This window comes from Marmota monax, unplaced genomic scaffold, assembly GCF_021218885.2.
Source record: "Marmota monax isolate L192 unplaced genomic scaffold, Marmota_monax_Labrador192_F-V1.1 WCK01_AAM20220418_F8-fsc00008, whole genome shotgun sequence".
NCBI classification, from domain to species: domain Eukaryota; kingdom Metazoa; phylum Chordata; class Mammalia; order Rodentia; family Sciuridae; genus Marmota; species Marmota monax.
This window is the reverse complement of record NW_026694432.1, coordinates 13,105,065-13,123,236: the sequence shown is the minus strand read 5'-3', so window position 1 is coordinate 13,123,236 and position 18,172 is coordinate 13,105,065. Positions and strand designations below refer to the sequence as shown.

The following is an 18,172-nucleotide window of genomic DNA, read 5'->3' as shown; positions in this document are numbered from 1 at the left end:
AGACCAAAGAGGGGCCAAGAAAGTCCACTTTCCCATGGATTAAAAGTCCAGATTTAAGGCAACAAACAACACTTTTAAATCAATTATTATTATTGTTTGCATGCACAAATATGTAACAACAAATGCCACCATTATGTACAAAAATAATGCACCAATAAAAAAATATGAAAAGAAAAAAATCTAAACTCACCAACTCAAACTTATCAATGTTCAGATTTTACTTATATTTTTTGCAGTTTACAAAATGCTGATTTCCATTAAAATTTATAAATGTTTAAAAAAATGTTTTAAGTCAATTATTACACTTTATAAATACACCAATGTAGTACTCTGAGTACTACATTGAGTTTAAAGTGTAACTTCCACTAACAACTGCAATAAAAAGAAAAGCTTTTTCTTTTTATTTCACATAAAGCACATAAAGCAGAATACTTTAAAAACAAAGTGGACTCAGGGTGTACCTCAGTGATACAGCACTTGCCTAGCATGAGGCCATTTGATCCCCAGCATTACAAAAAAAGAAACGAGAAAAGCCAAGTGCATGGCACACACCTATAATCCCAGCAACAAGTGGGGAGGCTGAAGCAGGAGGATCACAACTTCGAGGCCAGCCTCGCCAACTCAGCCTCACCCTGTCTCAAAGTAAAAATGAAAAGTGATGGGTATATAGCTCAGTAGTAGAGTGCCCCTGGGTTCAGTCTTTAATACACACACACACACACACACACACAGAGAGAACAAAAGAAACTGTCAGGAGGTAAAATAATTTAAGAACATTGGACTGGAGATGTAGCTCAGCACATGCTTGAGGCCCAGGATTCAGTCCCCAGCATGGCAAAAAAAAATAGATAGGTGGACTGGGGTTGTAGCTCAGTGGTAGAACACTTGCCTAGCATAGGTGAGGCACTGGGTTTGATCCTCAGCACCACATTAAAAAATAATAATACTAAAGGTTAAATAATAATAATTTTTTTGTAGTTGTGTTTGGACAGAATGCTTTTATTTGTTTATTTTTATGCGTGCTGAGAATCGAACCCAGTACCTCACACATGCTAGGCAAGCACTCTGCCACTGAGCTACAACCCCAGCCCAGGTTAAATTCTTGACGAGGAAAAAGAAAATGGAAAAAGGAATCAAGGAACTGGGAGAAGCCTCACAGATTCAGAAGTGGATACACAGCACCATGTTATTTGCAAGAAAACACCAAGATTTGGGAAGCCAGCTCTCAATCTGCATGACTGTAGAATTCCAATAAGATCAGTTCTCTGCATTTTTTTATGCTCTACCACTGAGCTACATTCCCCTTTTTTTACTTTGAGACAGTGTCTTGCAGAGTTGTCAAGGCTGGCCTCAAGTTTGTGATCTTCCTGCTTCAGCCTCCCAAATCACTGGAATTATAGGCATGTGCCACCCCTCCTCGCTTCCTTCTCTTCGTGTTATAATTGGAGTTATTGGATTAAAATCAGAAGTCTCAAGTTGCAGCCTAATTCCAGTCTGCAAATAATCCTTGTCTTGTTCAAAATATTATTAGTTGCCAATATTTAAAAAAACAGAAGTTCTTATATAAAAATCCAGATTGTGTCTTCTGTTGAAAAATGAACTCTGACAACTCCACAGTGATCCATCAGTATTCCTTCACAGCTGCCATCCAGGAATCTCTGTTTGACTTGGTAGTGGCAAGGTGTGGACATGCTCCCTGCTGGGGGTTGCTACCTTCAAAGCAGTCGAGGCCAGATATGAGAAACTTGTGCCTTCCAAGCCAGGCATGGTGCACCACCTGCAGGCCCAGCTACACTGGAGGCTGAGACAGAAAGATCCCTTGAGCCCAGGAGTTCAAGACCAGCCTGAACAACCTAGTGAGATCTTCCCGCAAAACTAACAAAAACAAAGTGCTGGTAAGGATAGAACATATTGCTGTGCTCAGCCTGATACAATGTCGGGTTCTCAACTGAAACAGACATTTCACTCTAAACACTCCTCAGAACTCAACAGCTTGTAAGAGGAAAAGATGCCCAGAGCGCTACACTTAAGCATCAGAAATGAAGAGGTAATGGGCTGGAGTTGTAGCTCAGTGGTAGAGCACTTGTCTTGCAAGTATGAGGCACTGAGTTCAATCCTAGCACCACATAAAAACAAAAGGCAGTGAGTCAATCTACAACTAGGAAAAAAAAAAAAACAAGAAATGAAAAGGTAAAACTCAAGGGTGTTCTGGTTACTTGCTCGGAGACAGGATGGCAAGAGGCATATATGTTGAAGTACTTTGCATGGTTTCCTTGTTTCAGCTGTCAGATTATTTGACAAATTCCTCTTGGCTGCTGATACTTGCATATGTTGCCGATTCTTTTAGGAAATTAATTAATCTGGCAATGCCAGGAAAGGGCGTGATCAATTTTACAATGTTGGGTAAAACATCCTAGGGCCAGCGGTGTAGCTCAGTGGTAGAGTGCTTGCCTATCCTGTGCAAGACCCTGGGTTCAGTCCCCAGCCCTGCAAAACCCAAAATAAACAAATGAAAAATCCCATCATAAAAGTTGCTTCTACAGTTCTGTGGTCTGTAAAGGACTTTGCAATGACTTTACAGAATAGCACTTTTCTTGTGCTTTTCTCTATTAAAATATTTCCCTTTAGGAATGATGTTTAGGTTGAACATTTCTTTATAATTATGAACAAAACAGACATCTGTGGTTTAGGATTATGAACCCTAATGTGATGTCTGATTTTCATCTGCAACACATTTTACTTTTGTTTTTTTATTTTTTCAGTTGTAGATGGATACAATACCTTCATTTTATTTATTTATTTCTATGCAGTGCTGAGGATCAAACCCAGTGCCCCATACATGCTAGGCTGCAAGCGCTCCACCAGTGAGATACAGACTCAGTCCCATTAAGATACTTTTTATTAAACAATTTTAGAAATAGCCTAATTCAAAAGTACTTGAAATGGCTAAATGTATAATATTACTCTACTACCATATATCTTGCTAAACAGGATTTGGATATTTGCTGCAAAAAACAAAAATAAAAACAGAATATAGGAATAGTTTTGAGGGAGGATAGAATACATAAGAACAGGTAGGAAGGAGCCTAAAAGGGAAGGGAAAAAGAAACTGTAAATTTATAGTTCATTTTTACAGTACTAGGGATTAACCCAGGGCTTGTACTTGCTAGGCAGGTACCCTGCCACCAGGTTATAGCCTCAGCCCAGAAAACTCTAATTTTAAATCTAGAACTTCTATTGAACACACTCACCTTTAATCCCCAAGCCTGTTTTCCTCCAACCCTGAAGTCTTAAGGGGAAAAAAAAAAAAAAAAACCTTGAAAGTATTGAGTCTAGATGATTAATGCCTGCATACATTGCTTACAAAACGTATTTTTTTAGACTAAATAAAGCAAAGGGAAATTGTGTTGGAGACTTACATATGATATGGATCTATTTCAAACATTTAGCTAGAGATCCTGAAAAATCCAGACACCGAGATCCATCCTTTGTTCCATGATTGAGAGTTTACAAAGTTCCTTTAAAAAAAAAAAAAAAAAGCCCAGACCCCAAAATCATATATCACATGCTGCACTCCTCCCTTTGAGTATGTATCCTGCTCTATTGCTGGCCTTCCTGAATAAATCTCCTCGATTTCCTAAATAAATCTGGGTACCTCTTTTCTTGTGTGTGGGAGGGTGGTATGGGAATTGAACTCAGGGGCACTGGACCACTAAGCCACATCCTCAGTCCTATTTTATATTTTATTTAGAAACAGGGTCTCACTTAGTTGCTTATTGCCTCACTTTTGCTGAGGCTGACTTTGAACTCACTATTCTCCTGCCTCAGTCTCCCTAACGGCTGGGATTATAGGCATGTGCCACCACACCCAGCTGTGAGCCTCTTTTGATGTGTCCTGAAATTCCTTTTAGTGGTATAAGTCAAGAACCTGCCAGGATGCCAGGCATGGTGGTGCACATCTGTAATCCCAGTGGCTCAGAAGGCTGAGGCAGAAAGATTGCAAGTTTGGGGTCAGTCTGCGTAAAAAAATTAAGAACTGGGGATGTAACTCAGTGTATTTCAGAAGAAAAAAACAATCTGCCAGGGTCAAATTGAGATCCCCTTTTTTCCTTCTGAGAAAGGAATCTCTTCAGACCCCTATCTGGTGACAGATGCTGTACCAGACAGAATTTCAGTAAGCACCATCTTTCACATTGTTTTCACTTGCTGTTTGTATGTGTATGGGGTGGGGTATTGAGGATGGAACCCAGGGGTACTATACAAGGGACCTACATCCCTAGACCTTTTTAATTTTTATTTTAAAACAGAGTTTCACTAAGTTGCCCAAAATTGGCCTTGAACTTGCAATCCTCTTGCCTCAGCTTCCTGAGGAGCTGGGAGTACATGCATGTATCATGTGCCCAGTTTTATCTGTATTTTATACAAATGTAGAATTAAGATTATATAACCATCTTTATAATTTTTTCTAATTTATTTGTGCTTTTATAAAAAATTAGATTATAAAAATTTGCCATCTGTGGTATCCCTTTGAATAGTTTTAAAAAAAAAAAACATATATAGGGCTGGGGATGTGGCTCAAGCAGTAGTGAGCTCACCTGGCATGTGTGCGGCCCGGGTTTGATCCTCAGCACCACATACAAACAAAGATGTTGTATCCGCCAAAAACTAAAAAATAAATATTAAAATTCTCTCAAAAAAACATACATATTAATAGATGTTAGCTAAATCATTAATAAAAATTATTACTGGGGCTGGGGATATAGCTCAGTTGGTAGAGTGCTTACTTCACATATACAAGGCCCTGGGTTCAATCCCCACCACCACAAAAAAAAAATTATTATTACTATTGTCTCATTAGGGCCCCTTTTTTTAAATATATTTTTTAGTTGTAGGTGGACAATTCCTTTATTTTATTTTTTGTGGTGCTGAGGATCAAAACCAGTGCCTCACGTGTGCTAGGCGAGCACCCTACCACTGAGCCACAACCCCAGCCCCTCATTAAGGCCCTTTATACATTAATTTGAAAATCTGCACAAAAATATAACACTTTTAAGTGCAGCAAAGCTACTTACTTTCCATTCATTTTAACCAAGGGACTGTCCTTTCTTATGGAAGAAGGGTGGGCTTTGAAGATTAGAAGGGCAAATTGTGGGAAGAAAAAAATCATCATTTCAAGTTCCAAAACAAATTATCTGGGCTGTGTAGTTGAGGCAGCAGTTATTTCTCTCTGATTATATGCCACTCAAAACTAGTTCAACTCCCAAATCTCAACCCTCCGCAAGGTCCCAACATGAATTTATTTGGCCACAGACCAGAAAGTACAAGGCCAGCAGAAAAGTAATCTTCTTTTCATTTGTATTATCTACAACTATCAAAATGCATAGTGAGGCAGGATGCAGTGGCTGCAGCTAATACTTGTAATTCCAGCAACTTGGGAAGCTGAGGCAGGAGGATCACAAGTTTGAAGCCAGCCTCAGCAACTTAGCAAGACCCTGTCTCAAATGATAAAGAACAAAAGGATAGGGATAACAAAAAAGAACAAATACAATTTCTTTTAAAGAAATAAAAAAAGAAGGGTAGGGGACTTGCGGGGATGTAACTCAAAGGTGGAGCATCCTTGAGTCCCTCGGTACTGCAAAAAAGAAACAGTTTACATCATTTTTCTTTTTCACTTCTCAAATTTCTTGCTTCATAGTCAATGTTTCTAGGATCCTCTGTAACACTTAAGAAAGCTATCTGGGGATATAAAAGCTAGGGATATAAAGCTAGGGATAATATAGCTCAGTTGGTTGAGTGCTTGCCTCGCATGCACAAAGCAATGGGTTCAATTCCCAGTACCACAAAAAAAAAAAAAAAAGAAAGAAAGAAAAAAGAATGCTGTTTGGATGCTCAGGTTCTGCAAATCTAAAGAGTGAGAGTAGCCCACTGAGGAAGCTACAAGAAGACATAAGCCAGTCATGCATACCCTTTTCTTCTGAGATGTTCATTAACAGACCTGGCAGCTTTATCTAAAAGCACCATTCCCAGGACAAGGCACATATTGAACAGAAGAATAATATATATTTCTGCTGCACATGAAGAGGGGGTAATGCTGTTTGTTCATATAATGTGTATGTCCTGTGCAAGGTTTCCCTAGGGCATATGGTGCTCCTTCTATACTATAGGAGTCCACACAATCACAAAACAGTCTTGAAACTGCCCACAAGTTTTTGCAAAAAATAAACCCCCTACTCTGGTTCAATAAATACGTAAGTCCACCAGTGAGAGCTAAAAGCATTCCCACATGAAGAAAGGGTGTATTAATTTGACGACCTCTGGGCTACCCAGCCAGGCTTCTGCTCAGCTGATATTTCTTTCTTTCAAATGATAAATGTCATCTGGTGTAAATTTCCTGTCAGCAGTAGAAAGAGAAGAGTTTTGAGTCTGACATCACTTGGAGCTTTCATCACCCGCTCCGTAGCAAAAAAAGACCTTCCCGGTAAACGCACTAGGGCCATTGCCAGGAATTCGCAAAAATCGTCAAAAATTCTTCAGCTGCACATTTACACGCTGCAGCATGGTTTAAACTTACTGAAAGTACTAAATATCACAAGGACAAAGCAATTTCTCCGTATTTCTAACACGAAATGCTGGAACACAGTGCCTTTTTGGTTATGGTTGTGCTGTAGTGGGGCTTGAACCATGGGCTCTGCCTGGGCTAGTCAAGTGCCCTGCCACTAAGCAATATCTCCAGCCCACTTCATTTTATTTATTTCATCTGTTTCGAGACAGTCTTGCTAAATTGCTCAGGCCGACCGTTAGCTTGCATCTTGCATCCTCCTGCCTCAACTTCCAGAGTGGCTGGGATTACAGGCGTGTGCCATCACACCCCCAACGTTTATTTTTTTCTACGCACTGCATTTTTCATCTTGTCGATACGTAAGATTGATCAAAATTAAAACGTTCCGTTCCTAAATCACGCCGCTGCGCCGTCCAGCGCCCCGAGTCTCCTGCATCCGCGCCCCGACTCCCAGCCGTTCCACTCCCAGCCGGGGGCCGCCAGGAGCTCCGCGCGGTGGTTGCCTAGCAACCGGAGGCCAAACAACGGAGAAGCTCGGAGAGGGGGGATTCTGGGCGAGCAGGGAAAGGAGGTGAGAGACTAGGCGAGAGCGGGCAGCGGGGCACACACGGAGACCCAGCCACTCCCTTCTTCCCCAAAGAGCCAGGGTATTCACTGAAACCCCAAATGAGGATCCTGTGCAGGGCAGGGTTTGGCTGGGCACCAAACTCCGACCCCAGCTCCTCCCACCCGCCCCTCCTCCTCCGACCCAGGGCAGCGGCAGCGAGCGAGGCACCCCGCCGAGAGGGCTGGAGCGCCCCCCACCCCTTGACGGGTGCCAACCTCGGTGCGCCCTGAAAAACTGGGCTCCTTCTCCTAGTCCGCCCCCAACCCCACCCCGGGCCTGGCCCGCAGCCGCGGAAGAAATAAAAGAAAGCTCAGAGGGAGGGTTGCTGGAAGTAGGGGTGGAAACTGGATTAGGGGCTGTTTTCCTGCCAGCCCTCTTCCCCTTAGGCACTTGCCCCCCCACACACACACACACACCAGGGACTCCTTTATCTCCTTTTACCTGCTCAGGAATTGCAGGTCCAGGGCCTAGGGTCTGGGGGTGGAGGGGTGGAAGGAACCTATCTAATAGAAGTTGAGCTCAGCCGGGGCTGTCCCCCAGTAGGCTTCCTGTAGAAAGGGGCTCAGAAGAAAATAGGAGCATGGCCCTTGGAGCAGGCAACTGAGCCATTCCACTGACGTCTCCTGCTCCTTGCTTTCCCAACACAGGTGGTGTGTCTTGGAACAGGTCTGGGGTTTGGGACTCACCACCCCGCACCATGGCCACATTCCGTGTCAAGCCGAGTCAGCACTTCCGGCTGCCCGACTGGCAAACTAATAGCTACTTGCTGTCCACCAATGCGGAGCGGCAGCGAGATGCTTCCCATCAGATCCGTCAGGAGGCCCGGATCCTCCGCAATGAGACGAACAACCAGGTGGAAGCCCCAGCTGGGTACCCCGCCCCCAACCACTATGCCATTGAGCTACATTTGCAGACCTTTTCATTTTTTATTTTGAAACAAGTTCTCATTAAATTGCCCAGGCTGACTTTAAACTTGTGATCCTCCTGCCTCAGCCTCCCCAAGTCTCTGGGGTTACAGGCATGCACTGATATCTTCTTTATCTTGCTCTCTCTCTTCCAGACTATTTGGGATGAACATGACAACAGAACTCGACTGGCAGAGAGGATTGATACTGTCAACCGGTGGAAAGAGATGCTGGACAAGTGTCTGACTGACTTAGATGCTGAGATTGACACCCTGACACAGGCAGGGGATCAGGGCTGGATATCAGGACACTCTGCTGCAAAGATCTCCCCTCCTTCCCACTTCTGGGTCTGGAAACCCTTGATGGGTGCATGGATGGCATGGTCATCTGAGTCACTCAGAGTTCTCTGTTAAAAGTGGGGATAAGAGCTGCCTCCCAATGCATGGCTCCTCCAACCTCCTGAACCCCCTCTTTTCTAGATGAAGGAATTAGCAGAGCAAAATCTGCAGGCCAAGAACCTACCAATGGATGTGGCCATTGAATGCCTGACCCTTCGGGAGAGTCGGCGAGACATTGACTTTGTGAGGGATCCTGTGGAGACTGAGCTGCGTAAAGAGGTGGAGGTCATTGAGGCCACCAAGAAGGCATTGCAACAGAAGATCAACCAGGCCTTCGAGCAACTCTGGTGAGGCAGAGACTGTCATCTGTGTGTTCACATGCACTTGAAGGCTTCCATGAATGTGGAGCACAGGTTTGGGGGTTCACAAGTAACTGGCTCCCATTCATTCCCTTGCCCCTCCTGTGCTTGTCAACTAGTTGGTTGTGGCACTTTCCCCGCTGCCTGGATACAGTCTCAGAATACTTGTCAAGAACCTGCTCTAGACAGTCATTCTAATTCATGCAGAAGCAGGGGAGCTGAAGCCCATTTCCCAGCACCCTAAGTACCTTATTGTCATGTTCCTGGCGACAGAAACACTCAGGGTCACTCCAGGGGAACTGGGCTGCACGAAATAACCACACAAGAGTCAGAGATACCTTTTTCTTTGGGGGTCCTGTGATGGCTCCTTTGACCTTAAGGGTCCACAGAAAGAGAGAGAGCCAGCACGAGCTGACCCTTTTATTGAAGAGAAGCCATTCAAATGAGGCAAGGGGTCAAGTTTCAGGGGACTGAGTCTAGCTTCATGATGTCTGCTGTCAGCAGATTGACTGACATCTAGGAAGGCCACACCCAAAGGCAGAGCAAGAGAGGGGGACACACAAAGGGCGTTGCCAAAGAACATTCTATCCCAAACAGGGCAAGGAGGTAGTATCACAAAGGAACAGGTGAGCATAGCTCGATCTATAGGGCTGCAGGAAGGCATGCCTATGCATGAAGATACATTCTGCTACTTCAAGGATCAGGGCAGTGTCCATGCCACTAAAAAGTGACCAGGGAAGGAAAATGCTAGTCATTCAGCGTGACGGCCTCCCACACCTTATCATGTGTATGCGTGAGGCTTCGTGAGTGCAGCCACATACAATGCACCCCATGGGTATGTGTACACACTTGAGTGTCACTGTTCTGTCTGTGGGAGGCTCATCCAGCTGTGCCGGTCTTTAATCTCAGCTGCAGCACCAGCCCCACTGTCTTCTGCCATGCACAGTCATCTCAGCCTCCCCATCCTTCAGTGTCGAGGTACAATGAGAGCTGCATGTGGGGCCTCAGGGGAGGCTCCTGATGGAGTCTGCTCTGTGTCCAGCCTCCTGCAGGAAGTCCAACAGCAGCTCAACCTTGACCATCGGGGCAAAATGGAGACGCTGGAGATCGACAGAGGCTGTCTCTCTCTCAACATAAAGGCCCCAAACATCTCTCTGAAGATTAATCCTGCACGTGTCCCCAAGGGGTAAGAAGTGTGTTTCCATCAGTGCTCGGCCCCCCCTTCATAGGCTGCACACTGCAACATTATTATTTCCTGTCACCTGCAGCTCCACCACCCTCCAGCAATGGGATGACTTCAGTCAGTTCAACAAGAACCGAGCAGAGGCTGAGATGAAATCAGCCACGGAGCTGAGGGAGGCCATCGCCCTAACTATTGCGGAGGTAAGTGAGCCCCCCACCCCCACGCTGCTGCTCCAGAGCCAACAGATGGAATCAGTGTGCCTTCAGCCTGTACTTTCTGTTGCCTGTTGACCATGGCACCCCTTCCCCTCACTTAAGCAGCAAGAACTTGAGCTTCTGTGCCCTACCCTTGCATGGTATACTTCTTGTCCTGCAGACCAACAATGAACTTGAAGCCCAAAGGGTTGCAACAGAATTTGCCTTTCGGAAACGGCTGCAGGAAATAGAGAAAGTGTACAGCGAACTTAAGTGGCAAGAAAAGAACGTGAGTCTTCACTGGGGCCTGGCCTCCTACTATGGGGCAAGGAGCCAGACTCCCTGCCAGGAAACCCTGGACTGGGTGCTCCAGCATGAGTTCCACTGGTGAAGACCAGTCACTCTGTCCCCCACAGACTTTGGAGGAGATTGCTGAGCTGCAAGAGGACATCCGGCACCTGGAGGAGGATCTGCGCAGAAAGATTCTAAACCTGAAGTTGGTCCACACCCGGCTGGAGTCCAGAACCTACAGGCCCAATGTGGAACTCTGTAGGGACCAGGTTCGAGGGCATAGGCCCCCTTGCTGAGGTTTGCTCAGGATCACCCCCAGCATATATTCCTGTGGAGCAAGGGTGCTGGCCTAGGGCAGCCCTTAGGTCATAGGCTGAAGGACAGCATGGCTAACCTGGAACTCACATGATACCCCTCTGCCTCCAGGCACAGTATGGCCTCACTGATGAGATTCACCAGTTAGAGGCAACCATCCATGCCTTGAAGCAGAAGCTGGCACAAACACAGTAAGTTTGGGAAGTGGGCAAGAGGTATGGGGAGAGACTGAGAGTGCCCATGGGTGGGGACCTCTTGATACCTGCTGGTTTCCCTGGACTGTAAGCTGGTGGGTGCGGTCCTGGCCTCCCAGCCTCATGCAGGAATGGTGGGTTGTTGATACTTCCTCCCCAGGGATGCTCTGGATGCCCTGAACAAGCACCTGGCCCGGCTACAGGCTGACATTGCTTGCAAGGCTAACTCCATGCTGCTGGACACCAAGTGCCTGGACACGAGACGCAAGCTTACTGTGCCTGCTGAGAAGTTTGTGCCTGAGGTGGACACCTTTAACCGCACCACAAACCGCACCCTGAGTCCACTCAAAACCTGCCATTTGGAGCTGGCATAGTATAGACGGAGTGGGTGGTAGGAATTTGATGGGAAATGGGTTGGGGAAGAGAATGAGACCTAATAAATATGTAGGCTCTCAAGTCAGTTCATTTTCTGCTACTCCTGCATGCAGACAGAAAGTGAAAGGGTTCTTTTTTTAAAATATTTTTTTTTAGTTGTAGATGGACAAATACCTTTATTTTGTTTATTTTTATGTGGTGCTGAGGGTGGAACCCAGGGCCCCACATGTGCTAGGCAAGCGCTCTACTGCTGAGCCACAACCCCAGCGCTCCCACCCACAAAGGTTTCTTGACCCTCCTCTGTGTGGAGGAGCAAAGATGCAAACATCAGCTCCTCAAATTCCACATTCTAAATCCAACTCCTTCCTTTTCAGGGAGAATCTCTCAACACCCCCATGGGCTCTAGCAGCTGGCCCCAACCCAGTTCTGCCCTAGCTGGAACCTTGCATACCTTTTTTTTTTTTTTTAAGTTGTTGATAGATCTTTATTTTATTTATTTATTTAGGTGTAGATGGACACAATACCTTTATTTTATTTATTTTTATGTGGTGCCAGGGATTGAACCTAGTGGTTCACACATGCTAGGCAAGCGCTCTACCACTGAGCCACAACCCCGGCCCCTATTTTATTTATTTATATGCTGTGCTGACACTCAAACTCAGTGCCTCACACACGCCAGGCAAATGCCGCTGAGCGCCAGCCCCAGCCCCGCCCCGCCCCTTGCATATTAGCCTTTTGATGCCCAGGGGAGCGCCGTGCTAGGATCACACCAGGAGGGCATGGAGGACGGGGTGGGCCAAGAGCTAGGGCTGCCCGGAGAGGGCCGGAAGCAGGGGTGCCCGCCCATGCGAGGAAGAGGCCTGGAGCGACTTGATGGTCTGGCTCAGTACCTGCCCCTCGGAGACCCTGTGGTGGCCGTCCCGCCCCGCTGTGACGCCATTAACAAGTACCGAGAATATCGGGCGCCAAAGCGAAGCTGGCGGAGACGGAGACTGAGCGGTGCTGAAACTCTGACCGCTAGGTGGCGCTGTGGATGAGGGCGACACGGAGGCTCCAGTCCACCGGGGGGCGCTGTGGGCCGCGGAGATAGAAGGACGCGGCGGCGGCGGCGGCGGCACCGGAAGTAGCGACTGGCCTGCGCGCGGATGGCGGCGGCGGCAGCGGCGGCAGCAATGGCGGCGGCGGGCAGCGGCGGCGCCGGTGCTGCCCGATCCCTCTCGCGCTTCCGAGGCTGCCTGGCTGGCGCGCTGCTCGGGGACTGCGTGGGCGCCATCTACGAGGCACAGGATACAGTCAGCCTGCCGTCCGTGCTGCGTCACGTGCAGAGCCTGGAGCCGGAGCCCGGCTCGCCTGGGAGCGCGCGGACAGGTGGGCGGGGCGGGCTCTTGGGGTCTGTGCCGGCCGGCGGGGACACTCGGGAGTGGGCGGACTGCGACGCCCTGAAATGCGCTAAGACCAGACTGCTCAGGCGGTGGGCCAGACTCTATGGTTCGCAGACACCTGGAGCTCCGGTGCCCTGTCCCCGCTCCGCCTTTCTGTCCCCAGTTCCGTGGTGCGAGCCTTGCCTGGCGTCGCGCTCCTGCACCGCGCCTCGTCCGGTGCTTCCAGTCAGCGCTTTCCAGCAGTACGCCTCAGCCCCGCGCCTCTCAAGCCTCCGCCACCTAAAATCTTAGAAGAGAGCCACATTCCTCTGTGTGGCCCACTGGCCCGCCCTCGCCTGTCTGTCTAGAGTCTTGGCCTGGCTTCCTTGGGTCCGCTCACCCGTGCTTCCCCCGCGCAGGCATTTGTTGGGTGTGCTCTGCCCCTCCCTAAAAAGCTCTCTCTCCTTCCTTTCTCCCTCACCTGTGTTGTCGACCCTGGTTCCCAGCCCAGGTGTCAGGTCTGAGGTCGAGCGCAGGATGCGGTTCTTCTTGAAGAGCAGGTGGGATTAGAAGGGAAAAGAGCGGCCCTCAGAACCCTGGGGAATACCCATGTGTGACAGGCAGGTAGAGGAGAGGGCTGGGGGGAGTTAGGGAAGGAAACAGCAGGAGATTGGAGAAGCAGCAGGAGTGTGTCAGAAAACCTGAGAACAGAATTAAAAGATGAAGACACTCATCATGGTGTCCAGAGAAGTGAAGTAGGGGGAAGCCTGGACTTAAAAGTGCATTTCCTGTGGGTTAAAGAGGAAAAGGGGGCAGAAAGTAGTATGGGTAGGTGTGAAGGAGAGGAGATGAGCTGTAATTAAGGTGAAGACAAGACGGAGAAAGGGGCTTTTATTTCGTCTTCGGTTTAAAGTTAAGATGAGGAACAAGCATGTTTTTGGGTTAGAGGTGTTTTAGGACCCTTTGAATACAAGTGACAGAAAATCCAATTAAAACGATCTAAGCAAAAAGGGAGTATATTGGCTGACATAACTGAGAAGTCCAGAGAGGTAGGTCTGCCCTCAAGCAGAGCTGGATCCAGAAATTCAAACTGGCACCTCCAGGCTCAGTTCTTCTCCAACATCCAGATGAGCTTTCTTTGGGTGAGTCCACTCTCTGCAGTCTTTCCACTGGGATGGCCCCCAGCAGCTCCAGCAAGGAATTTCTCTTTGCTACAGCCCTCTGAAAGTCCCAAATTGAGTCTCACTGGCCTAGCTGCCAACCTGCACCCATCCCTAAACAAGGGATGGCATGTGCTTTTTGATTAGGCTGGAGGTGGGGTCAGCTCCTCGCCTGAGTCCCATGGCTGAGAGTGGAGAAAAGTGGTTTCCTAGGGAAGAGCAGGGTGTAGTGACCAATGAGAGAATAAATGTGGTTCCACCTCAGAGGAGAGGTTGAAGACATGAAAGAAAGGCACAAAAGAAGAGCAAGGCCCCTGAGAAAATGGACTGGGGTGGACTTCACCTTGGACTGGGAGACAGACTTCCTCAGCGGGGAGTCTAGAAAGTGCAGCTGTGGGTCAGGTAACTGCTAGCCGCTCTTCTGGTGAAGTAGGAGGTAAGGGTTACCTAAGGGGGAGAGGGTTTGGGCTTGGGATATGCTGAGGGGGTAGACTAGGAATACATGGAGTGGGAGGGGGGCTTACTGGGGAGTCCACTTCATTCTCTGTAATTGTCTCTTCTCAGGTAAGGCCAAAGCCCTGTGCCTCCCAAGCTAAGTGTGCCATGTTAGAAGTGCCAAGCAACCCTCACAGGCAGCCCACAGGAAAGCAGATGGGGCAGGATGGAGGGAGGGGAGCGGCCCCAGCTGGGAAGGACTTGACCCAAGCGCCAGGCAAGGGAGCCGTGGGATAGAAGGTATGCCAGAAGGAAGGCGTCAGGCTGGGAAGGGCTTTGGCACAAACAATAAATTGGGACTTCATCGTGATGGCAACAGAGCCATTATGAGCAGGAGAGTAGGAGGAAGGTGGTGGTCTACTTTTGGGCTGAACTCTGGCTGCAATTTAGGTTGCATTGAAAAGTGGGAGACATAGGGGAGAATTTAGGGTCTCTGTGTGCAGCCCAAGCAGATCATATCAAAAAGAACTGCAGTGATGGCAGACAGAAGGGAGCAGAAGGTTTCCTTCAGAAATCAGCAGGATGTGACTGACTTGGAATAAAGAAATGCTGAAAGTCCCAAAGTTGAAATCCTGAGCCTCCCTAGAGCCCAGGAAACTGAAGGGGAGAGGCTGATGTAAGGTTAGGGTTGATGTGCTACCTTATAGGAATAAGCAGGAGACTTTCACCCCAGAGTGTGCAGCTTGTTCTCACCCTTCACTCTCCCCACAGAAACCTTATGCTACACTGATGACACAGCCATGGCCAGGGCCCTTGTGCAGTCCCTGCTGGCCAAGGAGGCCTTTGATGAGGTGGACATGGCTCACAGGTGAGGGGGATGGTCCTGGGGTGAACAAACCACATGGGCAGAGTCACTGCGCCCCGAGAGAGCAGTGAGGTCTGTGTGTGCTTAGGACATGCACCTTCAACAGGACCTGTTTCTCAGGCCGACACAACTTCCCAAGCTGAAAATGCCCCCACTGCTAGTAAAGCCTTGTGCCTCTGTTTCCAAACCAGCCTGGACTTTTCAGAGCCCTGAGGCATCCTAGAAACCCCAGTTCTGCTTCCCTTCACCCCCACTAGGTTTGCCCAGGAGTACAAGAAAGACCCTGACAGAGGTTATGGGGCCGGAGTGATCACCGTCTTCAAGAAGCTTCTGAGCCCCAAGTGCTGCGATGTCTATGAGCCTGCCCGGGCCCAGTTCAATGGGAAAGGCTCCTACGGCAATGGAGGTGCTATGCGGGTAGCCGGCATCCCTCTGGCTTATAGCAGTGTCCAGGATGTGCAGAAGGTATTGGAGGCAGGCTGGCACCTGGGCTCCCCTTCCTCATCCGCAGCATGTGTGTGACAACAGCCCCCCTCTCCCTAGTTTGCCCGGCTCTCGGCGCAGCTGACCCACGCCTCCTCCCTGGGTTACAATGGCGCAGTCCTGCAGGCTCTGGCTGTGCACCTGGCTCTGCAGGGTGAGTCCTCCAGTGAGCACTTCCTCGAGCAGCTCCTGGGCCACATGGAGGAGCTGGAAGGGGATGCCCAAGCCATCCTGGATGCCAGGGAGTGAGTATGGGTTGGAGGCAGGGCTGAGGTGTGTCTGAGCATGCACATGGCAGGGATTGGGGAGCCTTTGGGATGGCTGCAAAGCCAAACCTGCCTTTTTTCATTTCAGACTTTAGGGAAGGGTGAGAAGAACCCCCTTTGTCTTGGCTGTTTTCAGGGCTCTCGGGATACCAGAGAACAAAATAACCCACTCACACTGGGGCCCCTCCCACTCCTTGTCAGGGACCTGTGCTGAGTGGGAGCCTGATACACCCCTGCTGGTTCTGAATCCCCTGAAACCTTTCCTTGAACCCACAGGTTGGGTATGGAGGAGCATCCATACTCCAGCCGACTGAAGAAGGTTGGAGAGCTTCTAGACCAGGATTCTGTGACCCGAGAGGAAGTGGTGTCCGAGCTAGGTGCGTGGACCCTGGTGTCAATTGGTTCCCCCACACCTGTCATTCTTTATGGCCAGTGGGGGAGGGGACGTGGAGTTGGGCTGTGTGTGCTTGGAGGGGGCTTCCTGTTATATTATAACCCTAGGCTGCTGTGACAGCCAGAGCTACTCTCGGTAGTGTCCCTAGCAAGGTTGTGAGCACAGCACTGCCTTGCTCTAGACCTACAGCACCTCCAGTGTCCTGAAGTAGATCTGTGTCCCCAGAAGTGGCAGCTAGTTGCCAGTTTTTACAGCTAATGTGATAATGGATGTTGTTTATCTAGCACTGTCACTGTGTAGTAGGCACAATGCAGAGTGCTTGATAGACAGGACCTCACTTCACTCTCCCAGTAGCCCTATGAGAGGGTGACACCTTTAGTCACTACACTGAGGGGTCAAATCCAAGAGCAGGAATCTTGGTGGTCAGGTAACTTTCCCAGTCACCAGGCAGTTCTTGGAAGGCAGGGTTTTAATCCAGGTTATCTGACCCTAGAGTCTGTGATCTTGATCACAGCCCTCCTTGGAGCTGAGGGTGTTGACTTGTGACAGATGACTAGAAGTCTGGTGGCAGGGGCAAGTCAAGTTCTGTGATCTGGCTTCCTGCAGGGAATGGCATTGCTGCCTTTGAATCTGTGCCCACTGCTATCTACTGCTTCCTTCGCTGCATGGAGCCTGACCCCGAGATCCCCTCTGCTTTCAATAACCTCCAAAGGACTCTCATCTATTCCATCTCACTTGGCGGGGACACAGACACCATTGCCACCATGGCTGGCGCCATTGCTGGTGCTTACTATGGGATGGATCAGGTGCCAGAGAGCTGGCAGCAAAGTTGTGAGGGTTATGAGGAGACCGACATCCTGGCCCAGAGTCTGCACCGAGTCTTCCAGAAGAGTCTGTAAAGGCCACAGCTGCTGGGGCTCTGCCGTGTCCAGCAGGACCAACTCTAGCTCAGATTGGAAACCAGAGGCCCTTCAGCTGGCTCTCCTGCTTCAGTCTCCCTGCAGTATGGACCGAGTGCACCTTTGGGAGAGGTCACAGGAACAAGAAGCAAGGGACAGATGCTTTCTTGGAAGTCAGGGTTCTGGCTTGCTGCAAGCCATAGGGCACCCCTGGGGTCCTCAGATATGAGGGACCAGGACAGGTTTTATTTTGGAGGGTGTTTTTGGCACTTTCTGTTTTTATCTAGAACATGGGACTTGGGGAGGTGGAAATGATTTGCAGTAGCATCATTTCTATCTGTTGGGTTTTAGCCAATTTCAGACATCCTGCCCTTGACTGGGCAGAGCCCCCCAGTAGGTCATTTGGATCAAGGGAGACACCTGCTTCCAGTTGGTCTGTGTCCTGGTGTTTGGCTGTCACGGGGCTTGTTAGCAGCTTCCAGTGGAAGTCATGCAATAAACAGTTTTTAGCAAATCCCAACAGTTTCCTGTGACTCTCTTGGTGACCTGACCTCAAGCCTTGTGCTTCTCTGTTGGCTTTACTCTTCTAAGGAATGCAACCCCAAGGCAACGAGATGCTTGCTATGTTGATAGGCATGATGCCACTTCTTGCAGCTAGCCTTACTGTTTGTTAGGAAAGGCAGAGCAGTCATAGTTTGGTGGCTTTTCCTGTTGGGATTTGCTCAGAGTAGCCCTGGCAGATGGGCCGAGTGTTTTGCCAGAGACAGTGGGCAGGAACAAGCCAGATTTTCCTGCTGTCTTGTCCCCAAACCAGACCCAGACTCAGTTGGGCCAGGAATGGGAGCAGAGGGCACCTGTCACCAGACTGCCAAGCTTTTTTGAGTGGAGGGTGCATCATCCCAGGTGACCTATGTGGACTGAGTGCTATATATCTCCTTAGTGCCTGGCCAGTGGCCTTGTCCCACCAGGAAGTTTTGCACAGCATCCAT

The 18,172-nt window shown here is 48.9% G+C and overlaps 2 protein-coding genes across 2 annotated transcripts; both read left to right on the top strand.

The window, feature by feature from the left end:
- The first annotated feature begins 7,058 nt into the window (after positions 1-7,058).
- Positions 7,059-11,401, top strand: Tekt2 (tektin 2). Its single transcript, XM_046469351.2, has 10 exons — positions 7,059-7,130; positions 7,814-8,019; positions 8,227-8,352; positions 8,551-8,756; positions 9,811-9,954; positions 10,037-10,151; positions 10,327-10,434; positions 10,562-10,705; positions 10,863-10,942; positions 11,106-11,401. The coding sequence occupies exons 2-10, from the start codon at positions 7,864-7,866 to the stop codon at positions 11,317-11,319; spliced, it is 1,293 nt and encodes a 430-aa protein (XP_046325307.1). The 5' UTR covers positions 7,059-7,130; positions 7,814-7,863; the 3' UTR covers positions 11,320-11,401.
- Positions 11,402-12,450: 1,049 nt separating this feature from the next.
- Positions 12,451-17,703, top strand: Adprs (ADP-ribosylserine hydrolase). Its single transcript, XM_046469114.1, has 6 exons — positions 12,451-12,688; positions 15,048-15,144; positions 15,399-15,606; positions 15,685-15,869; positions 16,167-16,267; positions 16,891-17,703. The coding sequence occupies exons 1-6, from the start codon at positions 12,466-12,468 to the stop codon at positions 17,181-17,183; spliced, it is 1,107 nt and encodes a 368-aa protein (XP_046325070.1). The 5' UTR covers positions 12,451-12,465; the 3' UTR covers positions 17,184-17,703.
- The last annotated feature ends 469 nt before the right edge of the window (positions 17,704-18,172 follow it).